The sequence below is a fragment of the Heliangelus exortis genome, chromosome 3 (assembly GCF_036169615.1).
Source record: "Heliangelus exortis chromosome 3, bHelExo1.hap1, whole genome shotgun sequence".
In the NCBI taxonomy this organism is placed as follows: Eukaryota; Metazoa; Chordata; class Aves; order Apodiformes; family Trochilidae; genus Heliangelus; species Heliangelus exortis.
In genome coordinates this window covers 262324-280593 of record NC_092424.1, presented here as the reverse complement: position 1 = coordinate 280593, position 18270 = coordinate 262324, and the positions used below count along the sequence as shown (strand labels likewise).

Here is an 18270-nt window from a genome sequence, read left to right as displayed (position 1 = left end):
TCCCGCTGGGCGGCCGTCCCGTCCCGCCGGACCCACGGCGGGGGGAAGGGCAGGGGCGTACGGGGCACCCCGGGGCCGGGCAGCTCCGGCTCTCGGCCCCCTCTCCTCCCAGGAAGCCGGCCCGGCCGCCGACGGCAGGGAGGGGGCCGGGAGCTGGCCAGGAGGTTGGGGCCCCCGCCTCTCCCCTCCCTGCCGCCGCCCGTGCCGCGCAGGGGCGGTGGGCCGGGCTGGGGCTGGCGGCCGGCGCGCAGGCGGCGGGGGGCGGGCGGGGGCGGTGCTGCGGCGGCAGCCCGGGCTGGGCTGGGCTGGGCTGGGCTGGGTTCGGCTCGGCTCGGCTCGGCTCGGCGGGGCTCGGCGGAGCGGAGCGGCCGCGATGGGCGCCTCGGCGGCGCAGCGGCAGCGGCGGCGGCGGCGGGGGGAGCGGCTGAGGGGACAGCTGGGCGCCCTGGCCGCCCTGGCCTTACTCCTGGCCGGCTGCGCAGCCGGTCGCGGCGGTGAGTCGGGGCCGGGGCCGGCGGGCAGGGCGCGGGGCCGCGGCGGCGCGGGGCGGGGGCGACAGCGGCGCAGGGGGGATCCCCCTCCGGGCGGCGGGGAGTCAGCGGGGAAGCCCCGGAGTCTCCCGCCGCGGGGGTCGGGGCCCTGCCCCGGGTGTACGCTGGGGGGGGGCAGCGGTGGCCCCCGGGGGAGGGGAGAAACTTTGTGGGAGCGAGGTGGAGCGGGTCCCACGGGAGAGGGTCCGGCGGTGCGCCCCTGGTGCTGGCCGGGGACCCGGTGTGGAGCCCTCGGGACACCGCGTGTGCTCGGTCCCCGCGGGAAAGGACAGCCGCGGTCCCGCTGCGGGGGGTTTGGGGCAGTTTGAATGGGCTCCGCCTGCCTGGCGGGGAGATGAAGGTCTTGGCAGAGGGACACGCGGTCTCGGGTGCGGGGTGACCGTCTCCTGCTTCCTTCTGCGTCCAACCGTACGGAGAGGGTGACAGAAGGCAATGCGCATTTTGCATTGCAAATATGTGAGTGTAAGCAGAATTTACGCAGGGCTTATTTTCCTTTAAGTGAAGGAGAGCGTACCCCTCCGTGACTCGAATTTGCTTTTTAAATAAACAGACGTGTCTTAAGGGTTTGATGGTGTGCAGCATGGTGTAAGGAATGCTCTGATGTTTAGGGAAGAGTGCAAACACCAGCTAAGGCTTGAACATAGTTTTTCTTACAGAGTATAGCAATGCTTGGTTGGGTTTTTTAGGATTTGGGACCATTGGGCCCTTAAATTAATAAAATCTTTTTTGAATATTCTGAAAGTGTATTCTAAAAGTTATGCTTGTTTTTCATGAGCGTGGTGATTGCTTCTGAGAAGTCCGGGAAAGACAGACACAAACATCCTTGTAAGTAAACAAGGCTATATGTGTGTACTTAAGTATATTTAAGTCTACCCACACAGCATACAGGATGCGTGACACTAATACCGGTCCTTCTTTTACATCAACTCCAAAGGTGTTTCTTCAGGTGTACTCTGCTTCTTATGCCAGTGGGGACAGACCTGGGCTCTCGCTCTGCTTTTTGTTCATGGGAAAACGAGCCATTTCCATCAGAGCAGACTTGCTGTTTGCCTTTGCCTTGGCCATGTAATCTACAATTTAATGTATGGCAAATTTCAGACCTATTTTAAACGGTGTGCAGAATGCAGTCTTCTCTCCTATGGGTAGCATGGATTTCCAACCTGTGTTTTGCTCTCCTTGGACATGGTTTTCCTGCTGATGCTCTGCCCTGAGGCTCTAAAGGTCCGTGCCACGGATAAATTTGTCCGTGATTTGCATGAATTGCTGAAAGTGTTCCCCAGCCAGCACTGCTAACTTTTGTTATGGCTCTTGTTATTTTTCTTCCCTTTGGGAGAATATCTCATGATATCTGTGATTAGAGTTAGCTTAAAATTAACCTGAGAGACAAGAAATAGCCTTTGGTGCGATTGGCATGGTATCCTGTGTGTTTGCTATTGCATAGAGCTGGGAGTGACAAAGAGAGGAATCATTTCACAGGTGGAAATTTTCCACAACACCCACTGCATCCACCCCCTCTTCATGGGACCTCAGTGACTAGGCTCTCTGGTGAATCTCCTTGGCATCTGGCAGCCTGATTCTCTCTGGAGTTTATGGTTGTGTTGTCATTAGACAAGAGGTAGAAAAATGCATTTTGGTTTAGTGATTTAAATACTTTTTCCCATGTAAAAATGTATAGTTCAAGATCAGATTTAGAGTTTTGACTTGGCAGCATACGTGGTCAATGCACATCTACTCTTATCCCTGGTGCCAGAGAGGCTGATTATGGTGTAGGTGTAGGTTTTATTGGTGTGCAGTGGAGATGCCGGGGACTGCTGCTTTCGTAGAGCTTTTGCATTGAGGTGTGCTCCAGCCCAGCAACCCTAGGCTTGAGTCACCTTTTTTTGGATGAAATGTTCTTGCTTTTAATATTGATGCTTTTCTTAGCCAGTCCCTTTCTCCTCAGCCACTGTCTTTGCCACAGCCTGGAAACAGAGGAGCACAGCTTTTTGAGTCACGGGTGACTTCTGTTTGCAGAGAGTGTGAGGTGCCAAAGCCTCATTCAGAAGGTGTATGTACTTGTATCTACTCACATCTTCCTGAAGAGGCAGGTAACGACAGCATTTTAATTAATTTTAATTGATAAACCATATGCAGTGTGTGACTCTATAGGACAGGGCACAAGATGTGGGTTTCTGTTTTGGTGCCTCAACTACGTCCCACTTAGCTGGGTCTCCAAAACAAGATCTCCTTTTCAAGCCTCTTTGAGATCTCCTGATACTAAAGGATTTGTCATGATAAAGTGCTATAAAATGATAATGTTTACATTAAGGTCTTTCTGTTCTACAAGGCTCAGGCTTTCAAAAGTGAATACAGTACAAATTAAGAAGAAATCTAGGTTGTAAAGTTCATCCAGGCAGTGAAAGTACAGCTGGGGTGCCTCGTTCTCTCTTCTGGGCAGTGTAAGTCTATGATTATGCTCTGACATCAAGGAAGTCACACTGGTAAATAAGAGGTGTAACTGAGATCAGACATGGCTCTGCAGACCCAAAATACAGCTGCCAACCACTGAACAGTTACAGAAACATCTCACTCATTTGTACTGCGTGAGTTCCTTCCAAAACTACCTGACTTTGCCATGCTTGCAGAAAGAGCCAAAATAAAGCAGGTTTTTTTTTTGTTTTGTTTTTTTTCTCTGACTCTTAAATTCTCTCTTGTAAAGAGAAGGATTGGAGAAGAGTGGAAAAGAGAGACTTCTTCGATATATGAGACCATCTTCCAAATTGTGATGATTCAGGCTTTTCAAGGGAAGCTTCTTAGTCAAGCCTTTTACCAGATTGCTGTTGTGGACAGGAAAAATAGTGGGGCATCAGACAGTGGGATTTTTGTTTTCTTCTTTCTGTGTGTTTGTGTTTTTGGCAGGTATGGAAAAGCTGGGTCTGAGTCTGCAGGCTTTACTCATGGGGATGGGCACATCCAGGCAAACGAAGTTCCCTGCATGATTCAAGCATGGAAGATCTGGGTTGCTTTTCAGTCTTGTTCTAACTTGACAAGAGTGAAATATTGAGAATGATGGAGCAAGGCCTGCCAGGTGCACTGGGGCTAGCTCAGACTTACTCCAAATCTAAATCTTGGGCTGTTTTACAGGACTGATTAGTGCCCTTCCTTGCATTCTGTGGTGGGTTGAGAGCATTATGCTAGCATACTTACGGAAGGATTCTGAGCAGTCCTGGGTGGCATGGTGGGAGATGGGGAGCAAAGATCCCAGCATGTCCACCCTCCACCCCTGCTCTAGTTGGAGCAGCTCACAAGATTGGAATGAACCACGTAGGCTCTTTACTCCTGACCGCTTTGTCACGGGCCCCGCCTCAAAGGGCTTTTCCTTACAGATCTTCTTACTGCCAAAATAGAGTTGAAGAACCTTGGCCTGACAGATCCTGATCCTCTAGCTGGGAATTAAGCAAAAAGTCCCTGATTTCATTTGAATGTTTTGGTTTTCACTAACCCAGAAACCCAAAGCAAGCTTTAGAGGTCATGCAATGAAAGCACAAAAGCAGTTGTTTTCTTCACCTCTTCGGTGAAGCGTAATCCTAGCTTCAGCAGGAGTGATCCTAGCCCAGATGTAATGCTGTAATCGTTGGACCCCTGGATATGGGAATTTACCCTCATCAACTAGGGAGAGGCATCAGGCCAAAGTGTGGTATGTGACCTCTTTGGCAGGGAGCTTGTTTGGCCTTGCAGGAAATGACTTGTTCATTTATTTAGTACATGTTCAAGGTCCTGCACCAACAGCAAACAGCCTTCTGTGAGCAGCAGGGACAAGGCATGTGGCTGCCCTTGGAAGGAGCAGGAGGAAGCATGCTTAAAGATGCATTCAGCTCTGAGCATCTGCTTACACTAGTGACAGAGCAGGGCTTGTATGCCTGCTGGTGGGTTTGTGATTGCCTCAGGATCTCTCTGAAGGACCATCTTAAAATGTCTAAATCTCTGTATCTGCCAGTGTTTTGTGTCCACTTAATTAGAATGTTATGGAAGTGCCAGGATGGGTGCTCAGCAGAGTTGGGTGTCTGAGGTAGACTCCAGCACACCACCTAAAATCACAGGGTCTTGGTCCTCAAGATGTGGCTGCAGGATGCTTGGGAATCCTGGCTTCAGCAGGGCATGAAGACAGAAAATTGCTGGCTTCCTTGGCTATTCATAAAAAGAGTGAATGCAGGGCTTTGAGACTGTGAACAGCAGAAAAATTCAACAGTTTTTATTTCTTTAGTGCCCAACAAGGGGAAGAAAGGCTTGTGGCTCCATGTCTTCCTGTAGTGATCTCACTGTAAAATGCTTGGTCCTGTCTTGTCTGCTGCTTACGGCTGCTCCTTCCCTCCTTGCCTCTTTTTGCATGGGCTCTGGTGTTTTGGTTGCCCTTAGCTCAATCTTTTCAGCAAGCTAACCCAGCAGAAAGCAAACCAGCACAACTCAAGGGTGTTCTCTGTCAAATTAGCACACTAAAGACCCTTGGTAAGGGGTCTTCACAAGCCATGGCTGAACAGAGAGCCCTTGGGTGGTGGTTGTGATCAGAATGGCAAAGCTTATGGTAAGGTGGGCATGGTCTGTTGGTTCTGTCTAAGCCCTTTTTCAGTAGTTCCTTCCTGCTGCTAATCTTAACTGCTGCCTAATGTTGAGAAGCCTGTCTGGTCATTTTTGGTTGAAGATGCTCAAAAAGAAAGGCTCAGTTGGACCTGTCACATACTCATATGGCAGATATGCATGTCTGTAGCCTCATGGGAGTGAGACTGTTAGACAAAAATCTGTCCTGAGATGAGAAATGGTAATTTAGAAAATCAGAAGCCAGCCTTGCAACTGGAAAACTCCTCACCACTGGAGCTGACCTTGTCTCTAAGTGTTAGTCTGCTCCAGGGCATTTGTCTCTTTGTCTCTGTCCTCTTTTTAAATTCATGACAACTTTATGGTATCTAAAAAAAGAAAAGTTACCCTCTCTAGCTTTCCTATCGACAAGAAAGCATAGATAATTTAGTTTTTCTAAGATAAGACTTGAAGAAAAGAGCTGAGTCTCATGAAATTTCGGAGTTTTGTTTTGTGAAAGCAAAACCACATGGGGTTCATAGACCATAGGGCCTGAGTGATGCATCTGGTTAGTGCCACTACTTAGAAGGCAGTGCAGCTTCTTCAGGCAATTTCTGCAAAAACTCAGGTTTCTTCTGCAGGCACAGCAATCATCTGCTGTGCTGCCATGGGGCTGTGCTCTGCCACCTGGTCAGAGGCACGCAGCTCTTCATAGCCACCAGCCAGGCAATTGAGGTGCAGTGGTGCATTTTTGCCAAAAAAAAAAAAAAAAAAAAAAAAGTCTTTGCTTCTTCCTGCCTTGTCTACCATGCCTTTCTCTAGACCAGTCTTTAAGCATGGTATTTTAGGAAGCACTGGGGAGTCTCAGACGCTTTGTTCTGCTCCAGGTTTTGCCTTTAATATCACCATGAATCAAGTCAGACAGGTGCCACGAGCCATTGGTAACCTCATCCTAACCTTTTTCTGATGCATTGGCTTTATGAGAAGAAGCAGTGGACAAGCTCAGGTGTGGGCAAGATGTTTATGGTCCTGACACTTTAATCATCATGTCCTGTAGACATCCTCTCAGAAGAGTAAGGTTGCACAGTGAGTAAATCTTTGTGGCTGGTCTGCAGCAAAGCTGTGTTAGTCACAGCATCAAAGGGAAACATTGTGGAAATGAAAGTGGTAAATGTGTATAGTCTGAAGCTCATGAATGGATTCTTGGCTGACCCTAAAGGGATGAAGGTGTTTTACCTCTGCCTCTCCACTGAATTGTTGCTGGATTGTCAGACTGTGCTCCAGCTCTGAACACTCCTTCGGTTACTTACTGCCAAGGGCATCCTGACTTGGGACTTTGCAGTTAGCTACTTGAAACCCCAGAGGGGCAGTTCTAGCTCCCTTTATCTTGTCTCCCAGCAAAGTTTACATTAGTTTTCTTGCATCATCTTCCATAGAAGGTCAAGTCTCCACAGCAGTTGGAAAAGTACCTATTCAGGCAAGACTTAGATCTCATTTTTGTCATCTTGGAATTTGGTAGCAGTGGAGCTTGATACAGAGATTGTTGTGGGATGAGCCCACCACACCTGGGGATTTTGGAGGTTGTTGAGGCCTCTGTCACTTTGGCAAAGAAGTCAAATACATCCAAGGAGCATCTGTACCTCCGTAAGATTTTAAATATGTGCAGTCAATGTGCTGGTACCATAGCATGACTGGATTGCAGTTTAACAATCAGATTTAAAAATCAAATGGGCACAGTCTCTAGATTATAAGATTTTATTTAGGAGCAGGATGAGAAAACTCTGGAAATTAGGGCATTTAACTTTGATTGTTGGGAGTTAAGGAAGGAAGAGGAGCAGGACAAGATGCTACATCCAGCAACAAGAGCTGATGAACAGAAGCCCAGAGTAACTGGAGACAACCCCAGGATTAAACCTCCTGGATTAAAAGATGAAACTTGATGTGAACTGAATATACTTAAGCTGAATTTTTTTTTAAGGGTATCGCTGCGACTGGGAGCACTGCACATGGGCTCCAGGGAGGAATCCTGGGTCTTGTTCTTCCAAAGAAAGGGAGGCATTGAAGAGGAGTCCAGATGTGATGTCCAGGGAGAAGTCTGTATGGGACTGTACTTGCTGGGATTTTATTTGCATTTTATGGACTTCTTTGGCTAACAAGTACTGCTGAAGAGGTGGGATTGAATGTCATTTGCCTATGAGCCTGTCCATGGGAAGCAGACAGTCCCCAAGTCCTGTCTGTGACCTGGAAACTGCCCACAGGCTCAGAGGAGAGGGCAGTGGGAGCATGTCTTCTGTGATAGCTCTTGTTCCATGCCATCCCTTTGCCCAGCCCTGCAGGTCACACGTGCAGTGTTCGTGGATCTGACTGTGTGTATAGAGAAGAGGATATGCCTTTCATGAAGGAACAATGCTCTTGTGCACCCAAGAGTGTCAAAACTGGTTTTGAGGCACAGATTTTGTTGTTTTGAAACATTCCTTTGCTGAGCTGTGAGCCGAGCAGCTGTGTGAAGTGGTGGAGATTCATGATCTGGTCTGACCTTTCTATACCTCCAGTAGTGTGTGTGGTACTTTGGCCAGCAGCCATGTTTGTGTGTCCATAGGCAGTTAGGACATGATCCAGGGAACAAGTGCTTGACTTGCAGCATGTGAACTACAGCAGTTGACTTCAAGTGGGCTCATGTGTGTACAAGGTAACCAGATCCTTCCTCACTCCAGCCGTTCCTCAGTCCATGCCCTTTTCAGAGGAAATGTGGCAAGTCCTTCAGTGGTAAAGTAGGGAAGGTGAGAGATGAGTTTGCAGGACTCTGCTGGCACAGGAATGACAGAGCTCCGATTGGGGTCCAGATCTGCAGATGGGTTTATGCATCAGTCCACAGTGTACTGATATTTACTGATCTTTACAGATCAGGCCTGGGAAGTCTCTGGTGGCCCCACAGTGGCTGGGGAATATAAAAAGCACACAGCCAGGGTGTTCTCTGTAAGTGCAGTATATGTCATTTGTTGCTGTGGTGGAAGAGGAGAAAGACATGCTTGGAACTTTGATATGGCAAGGGTTGCCCTCAGTGTTGGCTCCTGTGGCAGGCATCACCTGTCAAATGAGGACTGCAAACAAATTTTAATAGTACAGTTAGGACAGAGCCTGCTAAAGTCTAGGAAAAGAATCTTTTTTGATGTGCAAGCCAAAAACATGCTTACTGAATTACAAACAACTGAAGGGTCTGTTACTGAAATAATTCTCATTCAGATAGACTCATCTGTCTTTTTTCCCCAACATGGTCAGAACATCCTGTAACATAAAGCAGGAGGAGAAACGAGCCTTACATGGACATTCCTTTCTCCTCTGAGAAGATCTGCTCTACAGTTCTCAGTGCACCTCTTTGTGATAATTGATTTGTATTTTGTTGCCAGCTCACAGGGAGAACAGGGACAGAAAGAAACTGTTTGAAATAAACATTGTACACACTGAGACAGTGCAACTGTTCATTTTAGGGGAAACAAGAACATGAACCATGTCAATTGATTTTGTACACTATGATGTTAACTGAAGACTCAGCATTTGGTTCTGTTGCTAAAATAGAGTAGACATGTATGATGTGCAACTCCACAGGATAGTGGCAAGTAGAAGGGAGCTGTTAAATGCCTTGCTTTTGTGCTCAGCAAGTGCCATGCAGTACAGGAGCTGGAGTGGGTTCTCGCTGTGATCCTGCTTGATGTATACGTTCTGCTCCAGTCTCTGCAGAAGATGCCCTGGTGCTGCCGAGGGTTTTGGGGCAGAGGATTCTCTTGAGCCCTGCAGACCACAGCCTTCCCAAACTGCACAGTGAGAAGAGATGCTATTGATGAAGTGGCATAAGGTCCTCCTAAGGATGTGGGCTGCTGGAGAGCTGGGTGGACCAGTCCCTTGGTGTAACCAATGTCTGGTGCCATGGTTGAGATCTGACTGAGCAGTAATCTTGTGGCTTAGGCCCAGGTGGGCAGAAACCATCCTGCCACAATAATGAGTGTACGGGTTACTGCCGTGGTTCTCACAAGCCCTGTGGTGAAAACTGAGCTAAAACCCCCCTTTTGCCTTCCTTCCAACCCAGTGAAGTGTCATATATAGTTTGCTTGATCACAGCATGCTTGTTCTGCAGGTTACATCAATCATGCTCATGGCAAGGTGTTCCACGCTGTGGACTTCTCCTTGTAAAGCAGTATCGGTGGAGAGGAGGGAGAAGCAGAAGAGTTGATGCTTAAAAAAACCCCTTAAGTTAATTTTGCTGCTGACAAAGTGAAATGAATTATGAGCTGCATGTTCTTTGGATTTATTCTTGCACTAAATCAGAGCAGGCAACAAATCAGGCTTGTTCAGAAGTGGGGGAGTTTTCCAAGAACAGAACTGAGTAATGCACAAGCCTCTGGAGTCAAAAAACAATCCAAAGAGAGGTTGCAGAAGTGCTGTCTTGCCATCGCAGGCTGCTGAGAGGTGGTCAGTGTGTTCCAGGGGGAAAGCCTGTGGACCTAGGAGACCTCAGGAGCTGTCATCATGGGGATCCTATATGGATTATAAAAAAAAAAAAAAGTCAGTCACCACCCATTACTGTGTGCTAGAGTTAAAATCCTCAGGGATTTTGCATCAGCAAATGCATAACAGACTGTGAAGCAAAATGACAGCATTGATGGGTTTGTTGGGTTTGTTTTTAAAGCCTTGATCATGAGGATCATTAAAAACAGAAAGGGCTTTTTCCTTGTTTTAGTGAAAAAAACATTTTCCAAGGGAAGCAGGAGTCCCATTAATCCCACTACCTGTTGGTCAGACAGGTTTCAGAGCATCTCTGGAGCGGGGCTGCATGCCAGCTGGCCACGTGGGCTGGGCAGGGGGGCTGGGGACCCCGGGGGCTGTAGGACTGGAGTCTCAAATTCTTTAAATTGACTTTGGTGGCACAGTGCCAGCTGACACCAGCTGAGAATCTGGAGAGAACAACTTGTCCAAGGTCACCTCATGGGCTAATAGCACAGCAGTGAATTAAACCCCGGTCTGCAGAGTGTCACTTGAGGGTAAATAAAGAATGTATACTGCTTCTTGGAGGATCTTGCCATTCTTAAAGCCTTATAAAGAAAGGATAGTGTCAGACACTTGATTCTGAGGTGGTGTGGAGTGATACCTCTTTGTGCCAAGATCTCTGGTTAAAAACAGAAACTTTTTTTTTTTTCCCTATAGTGTTATTTATTTCCTTCAAATATTTAGTAAAATCCCAAAGTAGAACTATCCAAGAAAGATGAAAAGATGATTGCAGGAGCGAGTGGAGCTGGGCCAGGCTCCATTCTTAGATGAGAAAGGCTGAGGTGCTGCTGTGCTGCTCGTGACCAGTACCTGCTTGGGCTTGTCTCTGCCTTTGTGCCTTTCTCTTCCAGCAGGTAGGGAAACATTCCCCAGATGACAGAGTAAAAGTCTAGTGAGCAGTTTGGGCAGGGACTGCATTCATGTTGTATACTTGTAGGGACGAGCTGCCTTGTCAGTGATCTGTGCGCTTCAGTCAAAACTTGGTACAGAAACCCTTCTTCAAAGTGTTTCAGAAGGCTGATACACAAGTGTCACACTGGCAGTATGCTTAAGGGCCAATCTAAAATCCATTGAAGTCAATGCTAGTTTTCTCTGTTGATCTCAAGGGTGACAAAGATTCTGTTCTTTGAGTCTTCCCTTGGTTTTGGAGTGAGATTTTAGTAAATGGGCATGATGTGTCTTCTCGGCTTTCCACCTTTCTGAATATTCTGATATTATAGACCACTTTCCTCCTTGTGTAGTTTTCTCCATGGGGGAAAGATCAGACGAGAGGGCTGGATTTATTCCTTATGGTCTGTTTGGTCAGGCTGGCTTCAGTGGTTAGTGGTACACCTCTACTTCATTTACACCATCTCCCTGCCTCACTCAGAGGCTCCCTATGTGAAGCAGAGGTTTCCAGGTCCATGCCAGACTTGTACTGCTGTGGGACTCCTTACAGGACCTGTCTGGAGAGGTGAGCTGAGGGAGCCTGTTGCCAGCTCCTCACCACACCCTGGGGTTTGGGAAGGTCTCAGGTTGGCTGTCTGCCCAGATTCAAGAGCTGACCCATGCATTCAGCATCAGGGAACTTGTGATAGCTGTGTCTGACCAGAAGACACCTTCTTTTTACCTTTTTTTTTTTTTTTTTTTTTTTTTTTCCAACCTTTGTAATTTTCTGTCAATAACCATCATGTTTGGATGTCTGTGGGAGAACAGGAGGACCAAACTGAAATGCAGGGTCTGCCCACAACCATGAGTGAAGGGGTGAAGGACTTGCTGGGATGGGAGAGGACAAGGGACAGCCTGAGGTAGCTCAGTGGGGACACCTGTTGACTGGGAAGATGGCTGTGCCAGTGGTCTGAGGTTAGGAGATCCTGGGAGGCAGGAAAGACCAAGGTGCTTTAGTGTGACAAGGCTTGGCTTGTGTCACCAGCATGGAAGAGAACAAAGGAGACAGCGTCTGCTGGTACAATGCTATTAGAAGTACCTGTCATGGGAGGGGAGCTGCAGCAGGACACGTCTCAAATTTTCCAGACAGATGAAACTGTCCGTTTTACTGTGACAGATTAAAATGTGCCTGTTTCCAGTTCTGCCATTCCCATAGCTGGTGGGCTTTGTCTTTCTCTTTCCTGATTATCAGATTTATTTCTAGATAGGTTTACTTCTGATAAAGAGACGGAGGAGATGTCCTGGGGTGTCAATATATATTTGTCTGTAATTAAGGTAAGATTAATTGCTTGAATTTGTTTTTAAGGGCCTGTTACGAGATCAGCAGATAGGAGCATAGGATAAAATGCATAATGAATACATTATGTTATAAATAATGGACACAGACAGTGCACAGGCATCCCTGAAAGGTAATAGCTCTTTCAATATTTAATTAAGTGGGTACCGTAGGGAAAACACTCTGTGTCACTAAGGTAATTTTCAGCCTGGCTTAGTGACACATAGATCAGCCTGAATGAGGGCAGAAACCTGCGTGCAGCTAGGACCCTGAATAGGCACAGTTCATGGTAATCGTAGGGAAATGTGTGTTGGCTGGAAGAGGAATAATGTTTAGGATTAGTAAGAGAGGAGACACTGTTAGCACCTGGAAGATTTTTTGTAGCAAGTGGTTTATTAATTTCCTTAAGACAGTGTTGCTAACCTAGTAGCACAAGAAGCCTAGTGATTCAGCCTTTGTAGAAGGGTCAGGCTTTCCAAGAGGACACTTGATGGATATTTTCTTCTGCCCTTGGAGGTAGCTTGTGGCAGCTCCAGACCAAATCCACTTGCTGGCCAGTGGCAGAGAACAGGGTTGAGTGAAGGACCACAAGCACCGTGGAACATCTAAAGCCCTCTGTGTGATTTGGAAGCCATCACAACTTTTCATAAGCTCCTTGTTGAGGTTCTTCCTGTGGCTCATGCTATCCAGTGTTAATTTTTAGCCCCATGCACTGGGAAGGAAAGAGATGTGTTAGTGCAAGGAGTTCAGTTTTGTGAAGGGGTGAAGCATGGAGGCCCATGGCTGCCCTTCAGCATGTTCTTATCTGTGCTAATAGTTGAGTCTCGCAGGTTTTCTGATCAGAGACAGGAACGGGGAAGTATTGCCCATTTGCAAGGCCTAATTCACACATGTGTCCCTGACTGCTCACCTCCTTTCCCATCTCCTCCAGGCTCTTATTTCATTATGTTTTATCCCCTTTTCTTACACTGCAATTTTAGCTGGTGCCAGTGCAGCAGGCAGTTAACTGAAACACCTTCCTGCAAGGCTTGGGAGGGTTGGAACATCCAGCCTGCCCTCCTCTGTATCTCCCCAGGTTTTTCAGTAGGCTTTCCAGCTTTGTCTTTCCTTGTCTGGCTATCAGCAGGTTTTCCTAAATTTCATGGCATGTAAAGAGTGCTTTTAGGGAGCAAAATCCAGATTCAGTATTGTACGCTGGAGTTACGTCTCAGCTTCTCTGGGGCTGAGACCTTGTATCTGTTGCAAAGTGCCTAGTGTGTTCCCTGCCCTATGGAAGCAGTAAATAATAATGATTGAACAAATACCAGAGATTTATGTAGTGTTACTGCATGGAAGCACAAGGGGAAGAGAGTTGTAAAGCATAGGGAAGGGAGAAATATCCTTTTTAACTTGAAAAACATGTTTGTATTGAAATCAATTACAAAAGCTCCCATTTCCCTCTTGCTGGTTTATTTTTTGCAAGATCCATTTTTTTCTTTATCTTTTGTGGGGAAAAGCATGAAAAAAGCCCTCTTCTGCTCTTTTGTGATGGCTGTTGTATCACCAGAGCCTTCTGGTGTTTAGATAGTGGACTGGGAGCCAGGACTGATGGTAGTCTTTTTTTTTCTTTTTCTTTCTTTCATGAAAAGGGTGGCTTATTTTTAGTGCTTGCAACACCCAGCTTGTTGGAAGGACACAGCAGGCCTGTTCCTTCCATCCTCCCCGGGAGGGTCACATTTGCTGAGGGAACAGGCTCCTCTCCTAGTCTTTGTGCAGTTCTCTGTTCCCTTTCTGGCTGATTGTAATTTTTTTTTTTTTTTAAGGGGAAGAGCTGCTATGTTGTTTCTTTTCCCAGCATGTCTTTATGGTATTTTCAGACTAATTCTACATAATTATATTTAGCTAAAAGTGCAAAAGAGGACAAAAGAAACCAAAATAAAATACTTTATTCCAGGCTGACTACAACATTTAATTTGACCCAAAAGCATCTTGCCTCCCACCATAGCAGCTCAGGATTAGGAAAGAAATATATTAATGTGGGTGAAGGAGTAGTGGATGTTTGGCTCCTAAGCAAACAACATGCCCAAACCCCAAATATTTTCCTGTCTCATCGGTTTGGATTACAACTAATTTTCACTGTTTTTTAACAGGTAAATGTCTCACTTGTGCTCTCACTGCAACACATTACCTGAGCCTGCCAAAGAACAAGGATCTGTTTGATAAGAGTGAGGATTTGAATTACTCCTTTCTCAGCCATGTAAGGTCTTGATTTCTAGGTGCAGTCAGCTATAGGGTCTTGGGGCAGTATAGAAAGTAGCACTGCTACTGATGGAAAATCAATCTTAGGTTATTTTTAATTCATTGTTGCTAATGATTTCTTTTCTATCTACCATGAAGAAAGAAAATCATGGTATGTTTTCGGGAAGAGCGCAGTGGACAACACACAGATTAATATAATCGAAGTATTGCCGTTTATTGAGAGTAGCAGTAGCCTTTTTATACACAGTCAGGCTGATAACATAATATAAGCATGTTGCTGATTGGTACAACACATTCTTCATATGCCACAGTGCACTATCTAACTGGTTAAATACAATTGTTTATGTGCTGTCTATGTGATGCTTTCCCATTCTGTTATTCTTCTTTTCTGCTGCCAACTCCCTTATCTTTTGCCCGTAGCTGATCTTTTAATAACCTTGCAGCTGGGCCTCAAGGCCCATAGCTCACTCTGGTTAAAGCTAAATAGTCAGGATTGCTCACATGTCTGTTTGTCTTCCAAAAACTCTCCCAACAGTATGTGAGCTTGATATGGGAGCCTGGGTTGAGCTGGTTGACTCATGTCACATAGAACATGCTCTTAGTGCTGTGATTCTTGCCCTTTGTTTCTTTGCTTTTGCTCTGAAGGAGAGGGACCTCTTCTATTGGTTTCACTGCTCCATCCAAAGCTCATTTTTTGGACGGTGGACTGGGGAGATTTTGAACAGCAGTTTAGGATTGCCAGTAGCGGGAAGGCTTGGTGCATTGTGTTGGGGAGGTTGCTCACACAAGGTGGGAGCTCGGTGTTGCTGAAATGCAGAAAAAATAAGGAGAAGGGAGTCTGAATGCACTTTGGGACTGCCCAGCATCCCTTGCAGGGAGTGGGGCCAGGAGAGTGGCTGAGAGGTGATGCATGGGAAGGAGCTTGGATCCAGAGGGGAGCTGGCAGAGGGAGAAAGGGATTTATTGCCCATCTGCCCTTCATGCCTCTGAAAACTTCCTCTCCATTGGGGAGGGGAGAAATGCTGGCATCTATGGCAGGGTAATGCAAAGGATGCTGCTTTATCTGTCCCTGAAATTCACCTCTACAACAGCCACAGGAATAGTGGGAGGCAAAAGCAGAGTTTGCTGGCTGGTATTAGGAGATTGTCCCATTTTTGGAACACCACAGGGCAGAATAAATGGGCAGCAGCTCTGTCAGGAAAGACGTGCCGTGCCAAGACATAGTGGAAATCATGCCTGGCAGTCAGCAGCTGCCAAGCAGCAGAGATAATATCAATGGTGTCCAGACCTTCCATTTGTTACAGGTGAGATGGTAATGAAATAAGAGTTCCAGCCGCAGAGTTAAGATACCCCTGAGAAATGAAAGTAGAGAATCAGGCTAAAAATACCAAATGCTGTTCTTAGATCAGTGGGAAACAGTGTCACCTGTGGTTTAAGCAGAGGCACAGAGGAATGTCCAAGGAAAAACTATGAAATTATGAGAGGCATGAAAAGACAAAAAAACCTACTGTTTAGTTTAGAGGGGAGCTGAATCACAGGAGGCAAGGCAGGGAGATTTAAAAGTGGTATTTTTCCAGATGCTAAACTGTTCCTTTTGCACTTGTGTGTGAAAGAAGAGGAAAGGAATGGTCAAACTGATATGAATAATATGAATATTGTTATAAATATGATAGGAATAATAAAGAAAGCATAAATTTCTGCACAAATTGGTACTGAGCTGTCAAGGAAGACTGGAATATCCAATGACATTTTTTGGCACAAGACAGGGAACAGGAAATTTTATCTTTGTCTAAGTAAGCATAAGTCCAACAATGTTCAGGATGTTGAAGTCCATGCAGGAGTCCCAGGTTTCTCATGGAGTCTGTGTACTACCTAAACCATGAATTACATTTAATGGCTGGTCTGAGGTGGAGGTGTTTTATTGATCTGAAGAACTAGTAGACCTAGAAAGAACTAGCTTTTTAATGGCTAGGTTTTTTTTAAGAAAACCTTCTGTTTATTAGTAAATAAAAATAGGAATATATTTATAGGAATAAATTTATAGGAATATGAAATGTCACCAAGTTCATAGATTTAGAGAAAAAACAATTGTCTTTCATACTTTTTTGTTAATGAAAGAGATTTTCCCAGCTAATTGCTCTTTTGCTTTCCTTGAGGAAAAAAGCTATTGCTTTTGGCTTTGTTTAAAGAAGGGGAAGTGAAAGGACAGGTAACATGGAAACGCGTGCAGTCTGTTTAAATTGCTACTTAAAATCAGTTTTGGGGGAGACTTCTCAATGTTTGAAGTGATCAAAAAGGAGAGGACACAAGGCCACTGCACCCTCTCGAAGCTGGCTGAGCTGCTGGTACCCCAGCACCTTTGGTGATGGCCACAGTGGGGGATCAAGTGCTGAGCCCATAATTGAGCATCTGGAGTTGAGTCAGTGCTCTCGATGACAGCAACACCTTGTGAGGCCATGCTGCCTGTGCTGGGGTGCATTTATTTGTTGTGTCTCCCTCCAACAGATGTGCAGGGAGAACCAGGCCTTGTGCAGAACTGAAGCAGGTGAAGGATGAGGTTAGTGACAGAGACAGCAAGTGTTTGTTTAAGTCACAGTAAGTTTGTGGCAGAGTGGGAACTGATCATCCATCTCTTAAATCATTGCCTCATGTTCTGGTTGGGCAGGCCCACCCTGAAGTGGTAGAAAACTTGATGAGCAACCACTACTGTGAGTGGGCTTTAGAAAGTGCTGCCTCACCTTGGAGTGCTCTTTGCCTTTAAGGATGGGAGCAGAGGAAGGCTCAAGCAACATCCACATGGAAATTTCACTTTTGGATGGTAAGTAGCTTTTCAGAGTTAAAATAAGCTCCAAATCACGTTTTTTTTCCCGGTCTTCACTTTGTGTTGAGAATTGTAGAGCAGTTTGACCTTCCAAGTGTGCTGGGCCTGCCCAGCAGTAGCTGTGCTGTCTTGGGATCCTTGCTGCCATCTGCTCCTCCTGAGGGCTGTGATGGTTGAGTGGGGCAGGGGCTTGGTGGGGCCCTTGGTGGGCTCCTGGGCTTTTTGTTGAGAGAGGGATAGTGAGCCTCTGCCTGGAGGTGCAGAGGAACTAGTCTGGGAGTTTCCTCTGGGAGGGAGGAGCAGGACCCTAGCTGGTAGGTGCACAGGAGTGTGGAGGCAGTGTTTCTGTCAGATGGGGGCCTGGCCTTCTGCCTGGTTCCTCAGGCAGTATTTTGTCTTACTGCATGGTGTGTTTGAGGTTGGTACAGGTGTCTGGGCTCAGAGAGTCAGCCTATCTCATCTTTCTGAAGGGGTTTTCAAACTGGAAGGAGGACTGGTTTAGACAAAAACTGTGTGGCCACTGCTGCTGGGACAGCAGAACTGGTAGCTCACTCCTCCAAGCCTGTGACTCTCCCCTGAGACCAGGCTGATCTTTAACTCAAGTGGTGTTGGCTTCTGTAGCAGAGAGAGCAGTATTTGGGATATGTTGTCTGGTGGTTTTTCTTATCTGATGAAGGTCACATACAAAATACTGCTAAGTTGGAGAGAAAGATACTGGCAGGTGTGTGTGGTTAGCACTTAGACATTATTTCTGCCCTTTTTTGGCTCTGTGCTGGAGCTTAGGCTCAGGTGTTGCTGCCTTGGCCATTAGCAGTGGTGAAGTCCTGGGAGGTGGTGTCTGCCAGCCCTGCATCAACAGGGAACGAGGGCAGAGACAGCCAGGATGCTTTGCTTGGTTGAAGAATGGCTGGGCACTGATCTCTGCTCTGGTTAAAGTGTAATGACTTCTTCCAAAGGAGCAGTTCTACAGCCAACAAGGTATGAAGTGCTGGTAGGCTGCAGGGTCACCCTGCAGAAGGTGTGGTACATCCAGGGTGGGTCTAGTCACAGGAGTCTGGCTGAGCTGGATGACTGCTGGCTGGGAATCGAGTTTTGAGAAATTAATTACAAGAGCTGGGGTAGGATAAATCAATCATGCAACTCTTCATTTGCCAAGACCAGAGGCCTTGTTCCATGGGGATTTGCAGAACTGGTGAGGAGAGATCTGTGGGCATGGGGTCAAGTGCTTCTCAGTGCAGGAACCCTCTCCTGTCCATTAAGCGGCTGTAACTTGGCTCCGGCCTCTCTGCCCTGCTCATTTTGTACAAGTATTAGTAACTTCCCATGCACTTCCCAGCCCTCCCAGCCCTTCTGCACCTTTCCAT

General features: G+C 46.7%; 1 protein-coding gene across 5 annotated transcripts in view; it reads left to right on the top strand.

Moving 5' to 3' along the window:
• The first annotated feature begins 308 nt into the window (after positions 1-308).
• The window catches only part of LOC139793865 (sodium/potassium/calcium exchanger 3-like), a 208531-nt gene continuing 190569 nt past the window's right edge, over positions 309-18270 (top strand). For 2 of the 5 annotated variants that reach the window (XM_071738730.1, XM_071738729.1), the window contains exon 1: positions 346-494. In XM_071738730.1, the coding sequence (XP_071594831.1) occupies positions 374-494 (121 nt within the window). In that variant the 5' untranslated portion in view covers positions 346-373. Of the gene's footprint in view, positions 495-620; positions 1377-6084; positions 6189-18270 lie in introns of those variants that run through there. The other 3 variants (XM_071738739.1, XM_071738731.1, XM_071738732.1) reach the window with 3 other exon arrangements.